The 20813-nt window shown below is 42.8% G+C and overlaps 1 protein-coding gene across 21 annotated transcripts in view; it reads left to right on the top strand.

The window, feature by feature from the left end:
- PPFIBP2 (PPFIB scaffold protein 2) overlaps positions 1-20813 on the top strand; it is a 122370-nt gene that overhangs the window by 34972 nt on the left and 66585 nt on the right. For 10 of the 21 annotated variants that reach the window (XM_088667814.1, XM_088667736.1, XM_088667750.1 and 7 more), the window contains one exon: positions 20537-20629. In XM_088667814.1, coding sequence (XP_088523940.1) covers positions 20537-20629 — 93 coding nt within the window. Of the gene's footprint in view, positions 1-9287; positions 9423-9790; positions 9861-12709; positions 13375-14719; positions 14807-20536; positions 20630-20813 lie in introns of those variants that run through there. The other 11 variants (XM_088667801.1, XM_088667812.1, XM_060275492.2 and 8 more) reach the window with 6 other exon arrangements.

Raw genomic sequence — 20813 nt, 5'->3', positions numbered from 1 at the left:
AGATTTGTTTTGTAATAATCTTGCAAGTAAATGAATGCATACACTGCTAGGAGCTTCCTGTACAGGAAATTGCCCAATATTGAGAAACCACAACACTTTTTTTCTCTCTCTCTCCTTAATTAATATATGTCAACTCATGCTAGTTTTGGCTCTCGGATGTCAAGCATGATTGACTTCTTGCACAATTGGCTTCACTATTTTTCATTCTGTGCTAATATTCATTCTACGCTAACTTCTGGTTAACTCCTTGTGAAGTGTGCTCTGGTTGACAAATACAGTCGTACCTCGGGTTACGACCACCTCGGTTTGCGAACAGTTCGGGTTACGAACTGCGCAAACCCGGAAGTGTTTTCGCCCCCCGCGCGCGCGCATAAGCTACGCGTGTGCGATCGCGCGATTTGCGCATGCGCAAAGCGCGAAAATCGCAAAAATCGCGCTTTGCGCATGCGCAAAATGGCGGCGCCCATCGCGTTCGGTTTGCGAACTATTCGGGTTACGAACTGCGATCCGGAACGGATCGCGTTCGTAACCCGAGGTATTACTGTACCGGGGTTAATATTATTTGATAAAATTTGCTCCCAAATGGAAAATTAATCAGCAGAACACTAAAACTCTAAATATTTCTACATAAACCTTTATCCTCATATATACGCAATATGACAGAGTTATCTTTTGGATGTTAATAAAACGGATTTAAGGTATCTCCAAATACGTTCCCCAGATGTTTCCTATCAATCAAGGTTCTGGTTGGTTTCCTGCATCCACTTCTACAGCTTGAAAAACAAACAAACTTGGAATTCAGTATTAGTGGTTAAGAAGTTTTCCCTCCCAGCCCTTTTTATACATTCATCCAACCGCTACATGTTTAGGGGGAGAATGGAAAAAGCACCTTTCCATCTGTACCTTTCATCTGTAGGTCATTAGTTCAAATGTGGTGACAAGCTAGCAGTCTGAAAGCCACTGCAATCTGTTTAGTTAGCTAGCGATGTGGAGGTCAAGGTTTCCAGTTGCATTCTTAGTGTTACATTACAGTTCTTTAAAGCTCAAACAGCCTAACTGGCATCCATTGTTCATCTGAATTAGAAATATTACGTACTTAAGTTCGTATCTTTAGCAAATATATAGTTCTACCCCATTAATGATTGTGTCTGTGGTGAAAGGTGGGCAATACAACAACTTCCTGCCCTACAGACTGTGGCTCTGCTATTGATTACTCATTCAATGCCCTCAGTTTCTCCTTTTGAGTTCAGTAATCGTAAACTGATACTTCATGATTAGGCCATGTAGTCTTTCTACAGTCAATGTGTGCTACTCATCTGACACAAATCCCTTCAAAGCCAATGTGAAGGTGTGCTTTGATGACAGCAGCGATTCAAGAGAGACTCCACTTCAAGGTTTAGTCCACTTTAAGGTTTTGCACTACGTGTGTTGTCATCCTTTGTTGTTGTTTTAAGTCGAGTTATTGTTGTCAGAACATCTGCTTTGCAAGTAAAATTTCCCTTGTGCGGCTCCGTTTTTGTCAGGCTTAAAAACAAACATTCAAGTACAGTACCCATTTCATTCAGTCTTTTTTCTTCTCACAGAACACAACCCCTCTCCCTTTTTTCTCCATTGGAAAGCAGTTGTGTAAGTTTTGGGGGTGGTGCAAATCCTGATGTTCTCAGAGTCTCGGTGATCTGTTGAAAAAATTGTAATACACATATGAAGTGCCCTTAGGAAAGAAACATGACTCCTTGGTTCTTAACATACAATAAAGTCTAATTCATTGGCTTTGGAGAAAGCAATTTTTGTCCTACTTGATACATCCCTTTCAGTAAAAGAATGTCAGTAATGAAAATATGAGTGTTCAGTCCCTTCTTTTTGCAAGTGCTGGAATCGAGGTATTGAATCTAGAGTTCATACGCTGTGCAAATAAGCCTTATTTGGGAGGAAAGTACAACTTGCTTCTAACCACATCGCCCTGCCCACCACAGATTGGCACTTCTACCAAAAGCGAAAAATGGCTTGCCTGCTTAAATTATAGGCCAGTCCATATTGTCAAATGCAGTTTTGGCCTTGAGCCCTTTCTTTTTAAGGCGGGGTCGATGTAGGGTTGTCTCCTGACTAGCCTTTTCATGGAGAGAAGCCTCCTTCTGTTTGTGGACAGTACTGCTATCCAGCAGAGGCTTCCCCTGGAGAAAGGATCCAGTGGAATCCCACCCCCACCCATGGGCGTACCCAGGATCAAAACTAGGGGGGGCCAAGGCACGGAAGGGGAGGGGCCACAAAGTGGGCGGGAACAGCGAACTCGCGCTCCGCCGGGCTGTGCCCCTCCCTAGAAGCAGGGCTGGTGGGCGGAGGCGGAGCCCAGCCCAGCGGAGCGCGAGTTCAGCGTTCCCGCCCGCCGCGCCGCGCTCTCTGGTTCCCCGCCGCGCTTGGCCTTGCCAGAGGGCGCGACGGGGAGCTGGAGGGAGGGCGCAGCGCGGCGGGCGGGAACGGCGAACTCGCGCTCCGCTGGGCTGTGCCCCTCCCTAGAAGCAGGGCTGGTGGGTGGAGGCGGAGCCCAGCCCAGCGGAGCGCGAGTTCAGCGTTCCCGCCCGCCGCGCCGCGCTCTCTGGTTCCCCGCCGCGCTTGGCCTTGCCAGAGGGCGCGACGGGGAGCTGGAGGGAGGGCGCAGCGCGGCGGGCGGGAACAGCGAACTCGCGCTCCGCCGGGCTGTGCCCCTCCCTAGCAGCAGGGCTGGTGGGCGGAGGCGGAGCCCAGCCCAGCGGAGCGCGAGTTCGGCGTTCCCGCCCACCGCGCCGCGCTCCCTGGTTCCCCGCCGCGCTTGGCCTTGCCTGAGGGCGCGCCGGGGAGCTGGAGGGAGGGTGCGGCGCGGTGCGGCGGGAATGGTGAACTCGCGCTCCACCGGGCTGTGCTCCGCCTCTGCCCACCAGCCCTGCTTCTAGAGTAGGGCAGCTGCCCTAACTTGCCGCATGGTGGGTACGCCCTTGCCCCCACCCCTTTTTCTCCGGCAGCCTCCAGTACAAGGCCGCAACCCTCCAAAGCAGATTTTCAGGAGCCACAGGAAGTTGCAGGGAGAAGGAAGAATGGACAAAAGTCCCCTCTTTTCCCTGACAATGACAGTATCCCAAGAACAAAGGTACACACAGGGGATTTTGGATTAAAGCTCTACATTTCAGGAGTCTGGCCTAAAGCTTTGCCAAATCGATTTGTCCAGTTACCAGTCTTTTGAGTTTAAGTACGTTAGGCATTTAGGGGTCTCTTGAACATCTACAACTCTCATCACCCATGCCTGTTGGTCATGCATACCTCGGGCTGACAACCACCTTTAACGGGTCACAAGTTCCCCTATCCCTATTTTTAATGATGTTCGTATTCATTAACTTATTGTAAGCTGCTTTGTGAAGGCTTGTATTAAGATGGTATGCGTAAGTAAACAAACATGTAAGTAAATACATGTCAGTAAATAATGCAGAGAGGTGCTGGATCTTCCAAAAAAATAAAATAAAATAGATCTAGAATTAAAAACATGCTGTGGACGTAATCTTGTTGGTGTGGTTTCTGTTTGATGGAATGAGGGGGGAAATGAAGTGTTTCTTTTACAAAATATGGAGGACTGGGTTATTATTTATTTATTTATTTATTTATACCCCGCCCATCTGGCTGGGTTTTCCCCGCCACTCTGGGCAGCTTCCAACAAATAACAAAATACATTAAAATATCACAGATTAAAAACTTCCCTAAACAGGGCTGCCTTTAGGTGTTTTCTAAATGTCAGGTAGTTCTTTATCTCCTTGACCTCCGATGGGAGGGCGTTCCACAGGGCGGGTGCCACTACCGAGAAGGCCCTCTGCCTGGTTCCCTGTAGCTTTGCTTCTCGCAGTGAGGGAACCGCCAGAAGGCCCTCGGCGCTGGATCTCAGTGTCCGGGCTGAACAATGGGGGGGGGGGGAGACGCTCCTTCAGGTATATAGGACCGAGGCCGTTTAGGGCTTTAAAGGTCAGCACCAACACAGCATTTATTTCAAACAGCAATCTGGGTAACTGTGCCAAATAGTTTTCCTTCTGAACAAGAGCAGAAAGTTGACGGTATCTGTTTATGCAACACTTTGAGCTATATTATAATGTTGTATGGCATTGAAGTATTAAGTCATTGTATCCATATGTATCCATATGTGAAAACACTGTCTGTTTCTCTGTGCTCACTAAATAACACTTATCTCTGGGAATAATCTAGGCTTCTAAACAACAGAACACAAACTTGAGATAATTATTGGTTACTTGCTGATATTGGATACAATGACATAATTATTTGCTAAATGTTTTAGGAATGAGGGATCACAAAGTGGGTAGGTAGTAATCTCAACATTAAAAATTATACACTAAACTATTCTTGGCATGGAAGCTTTTGGGGAAAGTTGTATTTCTAAGGTTTGATGGCTCATAACAGCAGTCTTTTTTAGAATAACACCACCAAATAATACCATAAAATTATATACCATTAGAAAGATAATTTAATGCAGAATATGATGCAACGAACTCTGCTGAAGTATCTTTATTCTATCATATGTTATAGCCTAATAACTCAAAAAAGAAAGCACAGCTGCCTTATGTAAGAAGAAGTGGATTTCCATGACTGAAAAATGACCTAGAACAAACAAAGTGAAAAGCGTTGGCTGGTCATCTAGAAAGTGATGTAACAGCTAACCTGAATCCAGAAAAATTTGTGAATCTGATTTAAAAAGCAACCAAGGAATGAAGCACAATTGACAGATGCAAAATCCTTGGTTCACTCCTTGGGACACCATTGTAGGGCTGTAATTGCGGCAAAAGGTTTCCATACAAAGTACTAACATAAATTATGAGAAGTTATGGAATTCTCTTTATAATGGTTTTCTGTGTATAACTTGTTTATTTGGCTATAACTTTTGATACAATAAAGATAATTAAAAACAGTTGGTTGCATTATATCCTGTATTAAATTATAGTTCTAATGATACTTAATTTCATAGTATTATTCTAAATAAGACTGATGTTATGAGCCATCAAACCACAAAAATACAACTTTTCCTAAAGGTTTCCATTTGCGTTCAAACTTAGTTACCATTCTTCCACCTGACTTTACATTTCACAATGTTGACTTTTCGGTCCTAATGAAGGATTTACGGCTACCACTGCTACTCTGAAAATGTATTTAAATGTGCACTATGAATAGTTCTGCAACTTTGAGGGGAGAGGAAGATTTGGTATTGGTGTCTATTTTGTAAGTTTTTTTAAAAAAAATGATGAGGATACAGTGCTCTAGTTCTAACGGCACTGAAGAATGGAAAAAGTCCTTCTTAAATATCTCCTATCTTACTACTAAATAAATGGCAATAGTTTTTGGGCTTCCTTGCAAATCACTTAATCACCTTGAAGCATCAATTGCCTGATCTTGGTATTGACATAATATGATACATGGCTTTAATTTTGCAAATGTTGATGCTGCATTCTTAAAGGCAGCATCAATAAAATACCTTAAAACTCCTCTGGAAAGTATAGCTAAGAAGAAAGATTTGGATCAGAATTATGTTTGCATAAGAAGATGTAATAGAATATCCTCTCACCCCCAATTCCAGAGTGACCTTTAGTTTGGATACTTTATTTTTTTTTAAGAAAAAAGACACAAAAAGCCATTCCTGGAAGCATTTTGAATGTTGAAGTGAGCTATGTAATTATATACTAATCTAACTGTCAATGCCAAAAATATAATGCATGGTTAAACTGGCCAATATACCAACCTATAATTTGGGCAGGAATCTTGCATTTCTAGTGCTTCTGAACAAAAATGCATAAAAGTACAGATTATTATTTAGGGCCCAATTATTAAGAAAGTGGTGTCTCTCTACTTCTTTCCCTGTGTGTCGTTGCTTCTCTTTCTTCTGCAATTACTTGTAAGTAGAAAGGGAAGGGTGTTATGGGAAATGGTCTGAGCTGCAGAAACTTTTGGAGACGGTGGTGATTGGTGCGCATAGGCAGTTCCCCAAGCCCTCAGATTGACTTGGGAAAATTATTTTGAGTTCCTCCATTTTGGGGGGGGGGTGTCCAAGTTAATCTGTGGAGAGTTTGCCTTTTCTACTCTGCATTGGCTTCCAATGTGCTCAGTGATATCAACATACATCCCAATCAGATTTAGTGATATAACAATGAGCAGGTTTGCACTTAAGGCTACTCAAACCATGGGTAAGGGTGAGTTTATGGGCTTCCCAAAGAGGAGATTGTTGTCATTGTACACCTGCTGCTTGGCTTAGTGTGTTGTCCAAACCTGGACTCGTGGTTTGTCTGCCTCCAGATGAACCATGGGCTATATTCAAGTGTTGTTCGTTGTTTCATAGCTCATGGTTTGTCTAGACAAAGCACAAGCCCTGGTTTGGATAACATGCTAAGTCAAACCATGGCTTAGCTTGCAGCGGTGCAACAGCAGGACCAGGGAGGAGGACAGCAGCTGCAAGGAGACCCACATGTTAAGCCATGATTTGACTGGGCACTACATGCAAACCAGTTCATTGTCTTGAATTCAAATATTTCTAGTATGAAAATTACCAAGGAAAAAAGTAGTGCTGAAGTTGCACTCTTGTTGTACAGCAGTGCACTGGCACAAAAATATAATCTTTGGGGCATTCTTTTTCAAAAAAAATGTATATAAACACGCATCCTGAAATAATTTTTTTCATGCTGGAAATATTTTTAGCCCTATAATCATAACCAATGGACACATTTTTAACTTCAGGTGAAATTTGTAACTGAAAAGTAGCACATTTCTTTTAGTGATGTGGATTTCGTTTATCTATATATATAAAAATGTAGGCATTGCGCGTGCAGAGGTCACAGCCTTTCTCCTTAATCGCTGAACAAAATTGCATCAAATTCTGACAAAGCGTACCTTGCCCATCTAGCATAATTCCCCCCCCAAAAAAAGCACAGCTTTCATACCTTAAATAGAGATTAAATGCAAAAAGTGGCGCACAAATTAGACATCATCAGCAAAAACACACACACAAAACCCCAAAGCACACAACACCCAAATCATACAATACCCACCAAAATAAATGACAACCCCAAAAATAAAATTAAACAATAGTAGCTTCTGCTTCTCATGTTCTTATTTCAAATTTTTTAATCTAAATATATAAAAATGTTCACGATGCGTGCACAGGGGCCAATGATTGGAGATACAGGGGGGAGGTGACAACACTCCCCGGGGAAAACAGAGGGAAGGGTATCCTACTGAAACACAGGGATGAGCCAGGGGGTTGGAGGGAGGAGGGGTGGGATACGTCATGGATTGGGACAGGGTGGGGGGGGAATCAAAAGGATGACAGATGACCCATAGCAACGCGTGGCCGGGCCAGCTAGTTCTATATATATATAAAGTTATATCTTGGTATTTCTAGTTACTGCAGTCCTGACTTTCTGACCTAAATAAATAGTAGAGATCCTCAAATTGTGGCCTGAACACCACTGACTTTATCCTTACTTATAGCCAGAGGCAGGTACCATTTACTGCTACAGTTTCTGAGAAGACACATTAGATATCCCAAAATCTACTGCATCTGCCAGAGGAACTCTGTTTTTCATTCAGGATATGCAACCTGAGCCTGGTTTAATCATGCAGGCTTTTGAAAGGGAAGAAAGGAAGACAGGACAAAATAAGCTGTAATAGGGCTTGCAATTAAAACATCACATGAGTTTAAATATGTTCTAATTTACTAGTAGTGAAACATGAGGCACTGTATTTCTAGTTTTGTAGTATTTTATGCAGATCTCTGATGGTGGTTTTTCATTGTTCTGCACCCAGAGCTGCTTAAAGAAAGGGTGTGGGGGTGTGTGTGATAAAAATGTAAGAAAATGCTTACCGGTAGCTGTACATTACATTTTTTTAAAAAAATGTTTACTAGTGTTCTTGCTTATTTCGCACTCATGCTGTAATTAGAAAATCCCTGTAATAAGTGTGGAGACTAGGCGACTTAGATCATGTATTAAAAAATTGTGAGTCTGTGATATCCCATCTTTCTCATGGGTCTTGAAGAAGCATACATAAAGTTTGCCATGGGAAACATACCTGTTCAACTTTCAAGGTGGATTCACGGGTTACAGTTTCTAGGCTCACCTTGTCACATTACTGTACAGTGGTAGCTCGGGTTATGAACTTAATTCATTCCAGAAGTCCGTTCTTAACCCGGAGCGCATTCCCTACATAGGCGGCCCTCCCTGGAAGCAGATTGCGTTTGTATCCCGGGGCAAAGTTCGCAACCCGGAACACCTACTTCTGGGTTTGTGGAGTTCATAACCCGAAGCATTCGTAAGCAGGACTGTTCATAACCCGAGGTACCACTGTAAACTTGAATGCTTGGCATGGAATCTGGATCCAGAGTATATGGGGGAATGCCTCATTCCCCGTAAGTTCCCACCCCCCTGATTTTTCATTTAATCCACTAAAGTTCTCCTTACAGACAATGGAAGCTATAGCAGAATGTTGCTTTCTGTGGGAGTGCACATTCTGTAGAACTTGTTTTTTCTACAGAGAGATTTATCAGATTAACTTTCTTCAGGTTTTTAAAGGAACGCGGGTGGCACTGTGGGTTAAACCACTGAGCCTAGGGCTTGCTGATCAGAAGGTCGGCGGTTCAAATCCCCACGATGGGGTGAGCTCCCGTTGCCCGGTCCCAGCTCCTGCCCACCTAGCAGTTCGAAAGCAAGTCAAAGTGCAAGTAGATATATAGGTACCGCTACAGCGGGAAGGTAAACGGCGTTTCCGTGTGCTGCTCTGGTTCGCCAGAAGTGGCTTTGTCATACTGGCCACATGACGCCGGCTCCCTTGGCCAATATCGCGAGATGAGCGCTGCAACCCCAGAGTCGGTCACGACTGGACCTAATGGTCAGGGGTCCCTTTACCTTACAAACTTCTTTATTCCACAAAGAATTTGCATATGTTTAATGTGCTGGATTTTATTTACTGTATTTGGCTTTCTTCTGATGGTACCTTGTTTGCAAAAATGTCAATGAAATATTAGCACTGGAGCAAAGTTGGTAGGTGGCTTTAATGCAGTGGCTGCTAATATATTTACAGTTATTTTAGGATAGAGTGGTAGTATATAAATTTTAAAAGTCCTAGCAACAAACGAAGAACAAAAAGGAAGTGATAAAAATGTCTAAAATGCTTTGAAGGAGCTCATCAGTGTGTGTACTTAGGAAAAAGAAGCAGATCTTGTTCCACTGGTTTTGTAAACTCAAGGGTTAACTCTTCAGAGTATGTTCCAGGAAGTAATAGTTTGTCTGTACAGTGACGCTTTGCTTTTATTTTCTGACATGGAGAGATGGCAAACCGTACACTTCTTAAACAAAAAGTGGACTAGTAAATCAACATAGCAAGTGGTCTACTTTCAGCAGAGTTCTGCATTTGTAAGTATATAATGCCAAGTAGTGAATGCACTGTGTTTCATAATTAAGAATACATACTCTTTATATCCTGGACAAAATAAAATGAATGGGCCGGAAGGTGGATGGCTCTCAATCACTCCTATAGATCTTATTTAGACAACATTCACACCATCCAGTTTGTTAAATAGAGAGATGGGTGTTTTAAAGTTTGTTTAAACTTATTTTTTCTTGCATTTACATGGGGCCAAAGCTCAAACATGACATAAAACTAAGACTCAGGTAGCATGTGACTCAACGGAATGCACTTTATCAACATTCCTAACCGATAGGGTACTTACAGGAGTGCCAGATAAAAGCCTCTGAATTTTCTAATTTCCTTTTTGGCTCAGAAGAAGGTGCAGGGGAAAAATCAAGGTGCAGTTACGTGAAATCTGGAAGGAGTTGCTGAACCAGAAATAGGTACGTTAGATATTTTAAAACATTGTTTTTGACGAGGGCTGCTAGTGTTCACGTGTTTAGGCTAGCAAACAGGATGGTGTAGCTCTCCCTTATTACTTATTGCCTGTTTTCAGGGAGGGGACCTGCTTCTGGGCAGGGACAGCTGGGCTTGAGTGGCGTGCTACAGTGTGGTAGGGTAATGGGGGAAGTGCTAAGCCAATCAAACAAAGCTCTTCTGGGAGAAACAAACATTATTATTGTTCTGTGTTTATTAGATCATGGGATCTCCTTGGCTCTCTCAGGTATATATCCCACAAGTGAAGAAGTGGGAGAGGTATAGAAGTGTTTGTAGAACTGAAGCCTGTTCTTAGTTTGCCCATTGATGGTGGTGGTGGTGGGTATATTGCCTATGGAGAGCCCTAGTTTTTAAGTTGAGATGCATGCTGACTAGGGCACTCAGGTGTCTTTACAGTAGGCATTCCTCTCACCATAAATGGTGGTATGATGTGTGGGTGGTAAGAGAACTCTGTCTTGGCAATCTGCCAGAACTTGCTGTCCTCAAGGCTTGAAACTCATTGAAATGTCTGTGGGATGTCTAATTTATTGAAAGAGAAACCAGTATGGGTGGTCTTGGGGAGATTGCTTTAAGTGACCTACGTAGGTTTTCATTGGGGCGTATGTTTGTATATGCTGCCATAGTACGTTACTGCACACCAGCATGCCTGAAATATACCCACACTTAGGTTTTTCACCCCCATTTTTGATATATTATGTAGATTTAGAAGTAACTAAGACAGCAGCTCTGTCTTTCTGTGTCAGAGAGGTTTTAAAAATTCCCCCAGCCATGATTCTGGTTAGGCTCCGCTGTTGCTGCTTCTATTATGCAAAGTAGAAAAAAATGACCCTGCATTAAACTATGTATTGAACATAATACTTGGTTTGGCCCATAGTGAGATTTGGATGAGGAAGTTACAGTAGTTGGAATCCGCTTGGGGAGATAGAATTCCATGCCAGATCAAGTAACCCACGGCTTGGACAAACTGGAAGCTGTCTTTAACATCTTGTTCTTCCTGTGGGGTACTATTTTGGGGTAGCTATTTCTGAGCCATTCTTAATAACTTCAGTAGTACAATCCTGATATTGTTGTGAAGATGCTCGACTGTTCCCAGTGCCTAGCATTGCTGTAATTCCAAGAGTACCTTTTTGTCATGGTTAAGTGATCAGACGGAAAAGCTCGTGCCATTCTGTTGCTGTTGCCTACCCTCGGGGGTTTGCTTCCTGTTTGGTACTTCTTATTCAAGGTGTGCATTTTCCCCATTCATGGATGCTGCACAGAAGAAGACACTGAAATGGAGATTGCTTCTAGCTCCTGCCCCATTTTGTCAAGTGGCCTTTGGCCATTGTGAAAGATGGTAACACAAACTGGTAACAGTGGCTCTTGGAAATTCGTTGTTTGCTTAAGAAAAGGCATGTGCACACAGGTATATAAATAAACTGTGCACATGCCCAGAACAGAAAAAAGGGGAGGAGTGGAGGGTGGGGGAAGAGTGACTGAGGATAGAGGCAGAAAATCACCACAGAGATACTTTCTGTCAACCCCCCCACCCACTGGTGTGCTCTGAATATTCATGGCTAAAAACAGGAATGTGTGGGACCTGATCTGCCCCTCCCTCCAAAACCCCCAGATCTTTGTGACTTCCTGTCTTGAAGCACCCCTAGACATCTGCCTAAGAAAAAGGGGGCCTAGCAGCTGGCACTTTTTGCTGTGGCAGATGGCAGTTTCTTTCCATGATCAACAGTTAGCTACCCATAGTAAGCATGTCTAGTCTAGGTGAGTTACTACATGTAGATGTTTCTTTGGGGCATTCTGTTAAGAAAGGCCGATAGCTCAGTGGGACAGTTCATGCTTTGGGTGTGACAAGTGATAAAATCCCCACCATCTCCAGGTATGACTGGAAAAGATTCCTCTCTAAAGCCGTGGAGAGGTGCTGCCAGTCAGTGTGGGGCAGTACTGAGCTGGATGGGCCAGTAGTCTGACATGGCGTGATATACTTTCCAAAAGAATAAACACAGCCTGCCTGCTTTAAAGATACTTGGGTATGTTCTTGAGCAGGGGTAGGCAACCTAAGACCCGTGGGCCGGATGCAGCCCAATTGCCTTCTCAATCCAGCCCATGGACAGTCCGGGAGTCAGCGTATTTTTACATGAGTAGACTGTGTCCTTTTATTTAAAATGCATCTCTGGGTTATTTGTGGGGTATAGGAATTCATTCATTTCCCCCCCAAAAATATAGTCCGGCCCACCACTGAAAAAGGTTGCTCACCTTGAGCTTTATTGGAAAATAGCACAATGGGCACACATTTTGGGGGTGGGTAGGTGGTGCAGCTAAGCGCTTGTTAGGCATGTAATATGTTCACTTGCCATTTCCCCCTCTCAAATATTACATGCAATGTATCTGAACTAGTCAAGAGCCAAAGCTGTTGACAGAGCTCGTCTTCTCTGTTGCAGAGAAGAAGAAAGGGGCACAACCAAAATGACAAACGGAAACCCACCTTGTTATGGGGATTTAATGAGGAGGGTTGAACCATGTGAGCTCCTTGGAGAAAAAGGTGGGGTGTGAATGCAACAAACACACCTTAAGCATTGCTTTGATATGTACCCTCATGTGACTACAACAATTCCTGGGTGCTTCCATCTTCAGCCAGGGAATGTAAAGATGTTGAATGTATTTTTGCAATCTGTTGATGCATTGCCCCCTCTTGGAAATCTGTACAAGGAAAGCTTGGCTTTGTGCAGAAGGGGGCTGTCCTAAAATATTTGTGCCTTTGTGAGAATGGAGTAACCAGCAATTCTCAAACGGCAGGACTTATTTTTAGCTAAGTCTCAGCCTGAAATAAATTGGGACGCTGAGGAGCGTTCTGATAAACACGAGTAAAACAGAGACAGGAAATAGAGGGTCTTTGGGTAATGAGTTCCAGCCACTCTTGAAACAGAAAGCTAGTGAAGGCATTACTTGAAAATAGTTTCTCTATGACAGCCTAGCAATTTTTAGCTTGTTATTTTACCATTAAAAGGGAACACTCTCACTGCAGTTTTCAACTGCACTACTGAAGCTTCCCTTTCCCCCTCCCTCCCTCTCACTTTTTTCCCCTCAGACCATCTGGCATTATGCATCTTTTGAAGCCTTTAGAATGATATTACTGCCTGTTGATGACTGATCTCTGCTTAAAAAAAAACCAGATGCTCTCTGGGTTGGGGAGGTGGGGAGACGCTGCCTGAAGTTTGTACAGTAGTGTGTACATTCAGCAGAAGAGTTTAGAAGGAGCCCGGGGGACAATTTTAAGTCAAATATGTACAGACATCCAGCTTGCAAGAGGTAGAGAAACTCAGTGTGAGTTGGGGAGAGCACTAGATAGAAAGATTGTGGTCTCTCTCCAGAACAAAGCTCTGAACCCAGGGAATATAATTGCTGAGATGGGCCCGAAGCATGGAGAGTGAGATTGATATTTACAAACACTTCACGTGGCTAAAGAGGGTAAGTGACTCTTCTGCAGTTCTGTTACTTAACAGCTTTGTGGGTAGAGGAAATGGAATACATTAACTTTTCCCACCTTTGTGGGAAATTATGGCTTGTCCCACAGTCTGAAAATGGGGCAGGGGTTGAGGAGAGAACCAATATTCCTTTGTCTTTACAAAGAACAGTGGGAGTGTTCTGAGTACTGTTTTAATGTGGTATTAAATGAGAAGGGTCCAAATAGGGTTTCAGATCTGATCCTAGTTCACAGCTAATGGTAAAAATGTCTGTGTGCATTTCATGTTACCAGCTTTTCAAGTAACCCTGTCTTTCTTTGTCTAACGTTTGCACATATACTATAGTTGTGTGCTTTAAAACATGCAAGCTAACCTGTGGGTTTTAAATAATTCGATCCCATTGTCTGCAACAGGTTTGAAATCAGTTTCTCCCAATTCATCTTGCATTTAGATCACAATGATCATCTTAATTTTGTAGTGACTAATTTAAATCCAGTATTGAGAAGCATCTTAACTATATTTTATCTATAGGGGATGTGGGGTAGCAAAGAAAGCATAAGGCAGAATTTCTTCATCTTCTTGAATAATTTTTGTTTCTCTCTCTATATAAATGTACTTAAGTTTGCAGGGAAATACACTTCACAAGGAGTATTCATATCACTACTGAATTGGAATAGTGCTAAGTAGTACTGCAGCATTCCTCTGCCAAGTGCCTTTGTGTACTAAGGAAAATAATATACAGCCTTGGCAAAGTGCAGTATTTATCATTGGCTCTATTAATGACTAAAGTGAATTTTAAATGAACTGGGATTACATAGTTGTGTTTTTGCATTGAGGAAGTTTGTTTCACTATGCAATATTATGAATGTCCACTTATAAGCAAAGCTCATTGCGCTTAATGGTCCTTACTCCCAGCTAAGTGGATATAGGATAGCAGCCTGAAGTCTGAGACTCAAAAGGACAAGAAATGGCAGTTAATATTTTAAAGGATATGCATCTGAGTGATAAAATAATGCAATTTTTGTGTGTGTAGGAAGTCTGATTTTGCTTTGAAAGTAAATGGTCAGATTACGTATTTAGGCATCATGTATTTTCAAAGCTAAGTGGTGAAGGTCCATAGTAAGTAGGACATTGTACAGCATTTGCACTAAAATGATCTTAATATTGGTTCTCTTTAGCTAAACAAATGTGCTCCAGAAGCAATTTTCAGAAAGCTGGACTATGGATGCAAACTAAGCTTTGGTTTCCTGTGGCAGAAAGGACATTGACACTGTGTAACATTCTTGTGGGAGAACTCATTCTCAAGATTGTGGGCGTAATTGGGATTATATCCAAACACAGTTTGCTAAATATGTGCATGGTGCTCTGTTAAAACAGCCTGTGGAACGTCTGCTCTTAATCTGAGGAAATGGAAGTGTGATGGAATGTCAGTAGCTGTGAGTAGCTTCATTATATGTAGAGGGTTTTAAAAGTGTGGTACACTGATTGCAACATGCCTGCGAATAGTGGTTCTTAAAGAATGGTTTTTGGGACAGCGGAGGGATGCAGTAAAGACTGAACTTGTGTCGTAGTCCAGTGGGGGATAAAATGAGGAAATGCAGTAAAAGGCCTGCAGGCACTTCTGCATTTCTCCCAGGGAAAACTTGATTCCCATTGTGCTCACACAAGCTCCTTTGATAAGTAATTAAAACATTTGCAGAAAGCTGTGCAGGGAATTCATTCTGATGCCACATGATCCCATTGCTGTTGCATGCTTGGGCACCAACTGCGGTGGTAACCTGATGCTCTTTTGGCTGGTAATAAAAGCACTGCTTCCTCCCAATAGATGCTTTGGGAGGGGGAGCAAGGGGGAGGAACTGAACTGGGCTCCCGTCATTTCAGTTGCATGTGCCAGACCTGGCTCTGGTTTCACAGGATAGGGGAATGAAACGGGCATAACATCAGTTTTGTTATTGCAAGAGTGCAGAGGCGGGTTTGCTGAATGATTTAGTGGTGAGTTGTAAGGCAGGAGTAAAAGTATGAAGTTGCTTAAATACTCAGTTGATTTGTACTCCTATCAAATGGTCCATGACAAAATACCCCTTCCTTGCAAGCAATTCCAGCCAAAAAGAGGCTAGTTCAAAGGCCAGTGTCAAGAGAGATCTTGTGCACTGGTCATGTGGCAGCACGCGAAAGGGACAAGTAACTGGAGCCCAAACAAACAGCACCCTCTCTTCTTTGATCATAAAGCAAGCAGAGGAGGAGTTGTTGTTGTTTTTCTCTTATCAAGGAGGCCTTGGTGACAGGTAGAGGAGGGATTTGTTATGTGTGTACTCTCATTTAAGGGGGTGATGTAAATTGGCCACAAAGGACACTTCATTACTTTGTTTTAAATTATATATGCATTTCTCCATTTCCATGGATCTCCTTTCCATTAGATAAAGAAATTGTGGCTTCTAGTAAGCAGGATAAGACCGCAGATTTGAATAATCGTAATACCGTATATTCTGGCGTATAAGACGACTGGGTGTATAAGACGACCCCCAACTGTTCCAGTTAAAATATAGAGTTTGGGATATACTCGCTGTATAAGAAATACGACCCAGCGTATAAGACGACCCCTGACTTTTGAGAAGATTTTCCTGGGTTAAAAAGTAGTCTTATACGCAGGAATATACTGTACTTTGACTATTAATGTAAAGCCATGGTTTGTTCAGCTAAGTTACAGTTTGTTTTAATATCTGAACCAGATAAAGAAGGAAGAATAAGCCAGAATCCTTTGAAACCAGCATAGTTTAAAGCTGATTTTCAAACTCTCTGATTTGCTGTTCTCTGAATTGATAGACCAGGCATCCCCAAACTGCGGCCCTCCAGATGTTTTGGCCTACAACTCCAATGATCCCTAGCTATCAGAAACAGTGGTCGGGGAAGATGGGAATTGTAGTCCAAAACATCTGGAGGGCCGAAGTTTGGGGATGCCTGTGATAGACTATTGGCAAGCCATGGTTAGGGTTCTGATTCCACCTGAAGAGTGTGTCACACCTTTGGAGACAGAAGTAAACTAATGAGGGTAGATGAGCTCTAAACAATGGTTGGCCTGTGATACGTCCGGAAACCTGGTCTGTGATACATCAGAGTGCTGCTCCATTCACTTTGTGTAAATGACTCTTAACTCCACCCCCCACCCATCATAGAGCTCTTGCATCTACCAGGACATATTGTAAGCCCATTACTGGAAGCATCAGTATTACAAACAGGTTGGTGTATACCTAGAAATTTCTTTAAAATCCAGTACTTGCTGTAACATGAAGAAATTGGTGATGTAGTAGGCACATTCAAATGAGTGGTCCGCAACAATGGACATTAGTTTTTCTCTTCTTGATATTTTTCCAGACGTGAGTGAGATTAACTAAATCCAAAGTCTTCGAAATGGTCTGTAGGGCTGAGCTACTGAACAAATAGTTGGATGACTACATTTTGTTGGCTCTGCTCTGTTTCCATCTGCCAGTTTGCATTTAAAAGAAAGTCAGAATACATTGAACATGTCTCAACAGCTATACTTTTCTGCACAAGCAGCTGCTTTTATCATCACATGGGTATTATTCTGTATTCCAAATGGAATATAATGGCTTCACATAAACAAACAAAGCAACCAATCCTTGCAATGACAGTGAATAGCCTGGGAGAAATAGGCAACTAATCTGGGCAAATTCACCAAAGAACTTCTGCATGTGTGCTGTGTGGAAGACCAACCTTGTTTTGTGCTTACAGTAGTTGAATTAAGGAATGAAAGTTTTTGAGTTCTTCTTCATGACAGTTGTTCATACAAGGATATTCTAGGCTACCAGTAGTGTTGTTGAAACTTGGCATGTCTCCTACCTGCTTCCTTCTACATTTAGCCTTGTTGAAATAGAAAAATATATTTTCTTATTTAAAAAAAAGCACTGAACAATGCAGAAACCTTATATACCTTTCTCCCTCAGTCCACCCAACACACAAATTTGCCCCACAAAACTTTACCGTGGCCCTCTTAAGTTATGTTTTCCCTTTGAATTGTTTTACAGGCTTTTGGAAAGAATTTCTTGCGCATTAAATTAGAGATGATTTATTGGTTCTTTGTGTTAGGTACCCGGGTCCTACTTTTAGGCGCAGAGTAAAGCAGCCACCTCAGGTAGCTGATTTTGGATGTATTGAAAACGCAGCGGATTGTAGGTATTTAATATATTGTTGTTATATTTCCACTCACGTGAGTCACGTTTGTGCTGCCAAAATAACTCGACAAGCATTGGGCACTATGCATCTTGGGTGCTTTGTTCAGCCTTCAGGCAGTCCTGCCAGTACTGGACCAGTCCTGCAGATGCCCAGTACTGCCTGGGCTTAGAGAGCAATGTCTCTCTCACCTGCCTATGTAAACACACTTCTGAATAACCTTGCAATCCTCCAGGGCATGTCTTGCCTTTATGCAACCTGTCCCACTCCAGATTGTCTCTGGAGCCTCTTGATAGCAGTCTCCCCTTGTTCCAGTTCTGAGCTCTAGGTCAGGCATCCCCAAACTTTGGCCCTCCAGATGTTTTGGACTACAATTCCCATCATCCCTGACCACTGGTCCTGTTAGCTAGGGATCATGGGAGTTGTAGGTCAAAACATCTGGAGGGCCGCAGTTTGGGGATGTCTGCTCTAGGTCCTGGGATGGTTGTTCCAGTTGTCCACTGCTCACCCACCCACCCCCGCAATCTCCGCAATTCCAAAGCCATATGTGAAAGCTTTCACGTTAATTTGGGAAAGTGTGGATAACGGTGTAGCTCATACTGCTCAAGGAAAATGTCTACACTTCAAATATGACATTCTTTAAACACAGCCAGTGAACGACTGCCAAAACTTTAAAAAGTTCAAAAACCAGATGTTTCTGGGGTTTGTGATCCTTTACCAGGTGAATGACCATAGGAGGTTCTTCTTGGGGAGCCATGACAGCACTTGCTTCCATCATAATCTACAAGCCTGTGCCCTTGGGCCATATTGCTATATTTTTTTATCTTCTCATTATGTTTGCCATAAAGAGAACCAGTATCTTAAGAGATGCCGTCTGAGACAGAGCAGCTGTTTGCTTAGTAGGTGAGCCTGTCTGGACTGCATTTGTCTGTTCTTATTAAACCTCGAAGCAGCTGATGTTTTGGCAGAGCTGATATTTTCTCCTTGGATTACTCTGTCTGATGTGGATGTTGGCTGAAGTAGTTCCATCCCAAGATACTTTGGAAGCGTTAATCAGAGCAGGAAGCATTGTAATACATTATCTATTTATGGCTTAATGCAGGATGAATCGTTATCCAGAATTTAATGAATTGTCCTGAGAGAGGGAAAAATTATTTCAACGTACAAAATGTACCTGCTCTTCTAGCTTAAGATACCTTTCTGTTGCACCAAGGGACTTTTATCCTATAGGTTCATCCTATTATGGACTTTCTGGGTCAAATGTGTCAGCCCAATATAAGGTCTGGCTATTAGGTCTGGCTACCTAATGAATGGGACGCGGGTGGCGCTGTGGGTTAAACCACTGAGCCTAGGGCTTGCCGAGCAGAAGGTCAGGGGTTCGAATCCCCACAATGGGGTGAGCTCCTGTTGCTCAGTCCCTGCTCCTGCCAACCTAGCAGTTCGAAAGCACGCCCAAAAGTGCAAGTAGATAAAAAGCTACCGCTACAGCGGGAAGGTAAACAGTGTTTCCGTGCGCTGCTCTGGTTCGCCAGAAGCGGCTTAGTCATGCTGGCCACATGACCTGGAAGCTGTACGCCGGCTCCCTCAGCCAATAAAGTGAAATGAGCTCCGCAACCCCAGAGTCGGTCACGACTGGACCTAATGGTCAGGGGTCCCTTTACCTTTACCTAATGAATGGAGGTCAGGAATATGCTAAGCAAAGTTGTATCCCGATCATAAAGAACATTGTGAAAGAAAATAAAACACTCTATTTCCAGGTAAGAGTATGTAGATACTGCCCTCTTGTCACTACGTGTTGCTGCTTTTCGATCCTGCACAAAATTGACTTGAGGACAGGCTCAAATGAGGAGCCATGAAACTTGCTGGGTGGCCTGTGTCTCAGCTTAACCTCCTCTGCAGGGTAAAATGGAGCAGGGAGGAAAACCATGTATGACAACTTGAGTTCCCTGGAGTAAGGTGGCATCTACACTGACATACACCTTTTACATACTGCAATGCAAGGAATGTTCTTTATAAAGAATTCAGCAATTTCATGAAACTGTGTCGCTCTTATTGCTTGATTTTCATTTGTTGTGATAAGGGTGAACTGTTGACTTTTCTTATACTGTACAGTACTTTTTCCAGTGCATGGGAAGAAGTAATGGGTGTATTAATTGTTCGTCAGCAGTGAATCTGAAGAACACGGTAGGATTGCCATCTTCCAGGCCTGGATGCATACCTTTAAAAAAAAATCCCCCGTACAATGAGAGAGCGTAGCTGTGCCTTCTCTCTTCTGTTCTCTTCCCTGGTTCTGTCACTGATGTCTCTGCCTGTTGTGTTTCTCAGCCACCACAGCAGCCGATGGCAGGACCTGGATAAGAATAGGTGGGACATGCAGGGGTTTAAAGGCAACTGTGTTGCAGCCCTCCTAAACTAGAAAATATGTCTGTTTTACATATTTTAAAAATGTGCATTTCCTGTTTTGAAGGTAGTAAGTAGCAGACAGCTCACTGAGTTTTGGATCTGATTTGTCTTTTGTGGAATTCCAGAAATATGCTGGAGTTGGATGGGTGGCAGTGGACTGACCGTACAGCTGGGATCAGTTATCTGTCCTGGATAATTTCCCTCTTCTCCACCCCCTTCTCTCTCTCTCTCTCTCTCTCTCTCTCATATATGGGTGTAGAGAGGGGGACTGGGAAGATGTTTTCCCTTTTGCCATGATTATATCCTAGAAAATTGCAGGAGTTCCAACTTACATTTCATTTTAAAATCCCAAAATGTTTGTGGCTTAGCAAACTTTGTCTGCAGTCCTAACTCCATTTACCTGGGAGTAGACATGGTTAGGACTGCACTGTCAGCTGAGAAAATTGTAAGCTATGTGATACATTCATGGCATGTTCTTATAGCTATGATTACACAGTGCTTTGAAGTTCTAGGCAAGATCTAACAATACAATCACTTTTGAATTACTCGTAATCTTAACCTGTTGTTCTCTTTAGTCCCAGGTGAATCACCATACTTCTGCCAGCAATGAAACCTATCAAGAACGCCTGACAAGACTAGAGGGTGACAAAGAGTCTCTCATACTGCAGGTATGCAATTTATAGCATCACCATTTGCATTTGGAATTTATTGGTGTGTTTGTTGCTCATTGTGAAAAGCAGGAGAATAGAATATCATTATATCATGTATTTTATATTCTGCTTTTCAGGGCAAGTACTATTTAAAAAAATCCCTGTACCTACTTCATGTGAAAGAATTGTGGTCTTGGCCTGT

This window comes from Zootoca vivipara, chromosome 1 (genome assembly GCF_965207765.1).
Source record: "Zootoca vivipara chromosome 1, rZooViv2.hap1.1, whole genome shotgun sequence".
NCBI classification, from domain to species: domain Eukaryota; kingdom Metazoa; phylum Chordata; class Lepidosauria; order Squamata; family Lacertidae; genus Zootoca; species Zootoca vivipara.
This window is presented reverse-complemented; position numbering and strand designations above follow the sequence as displayed.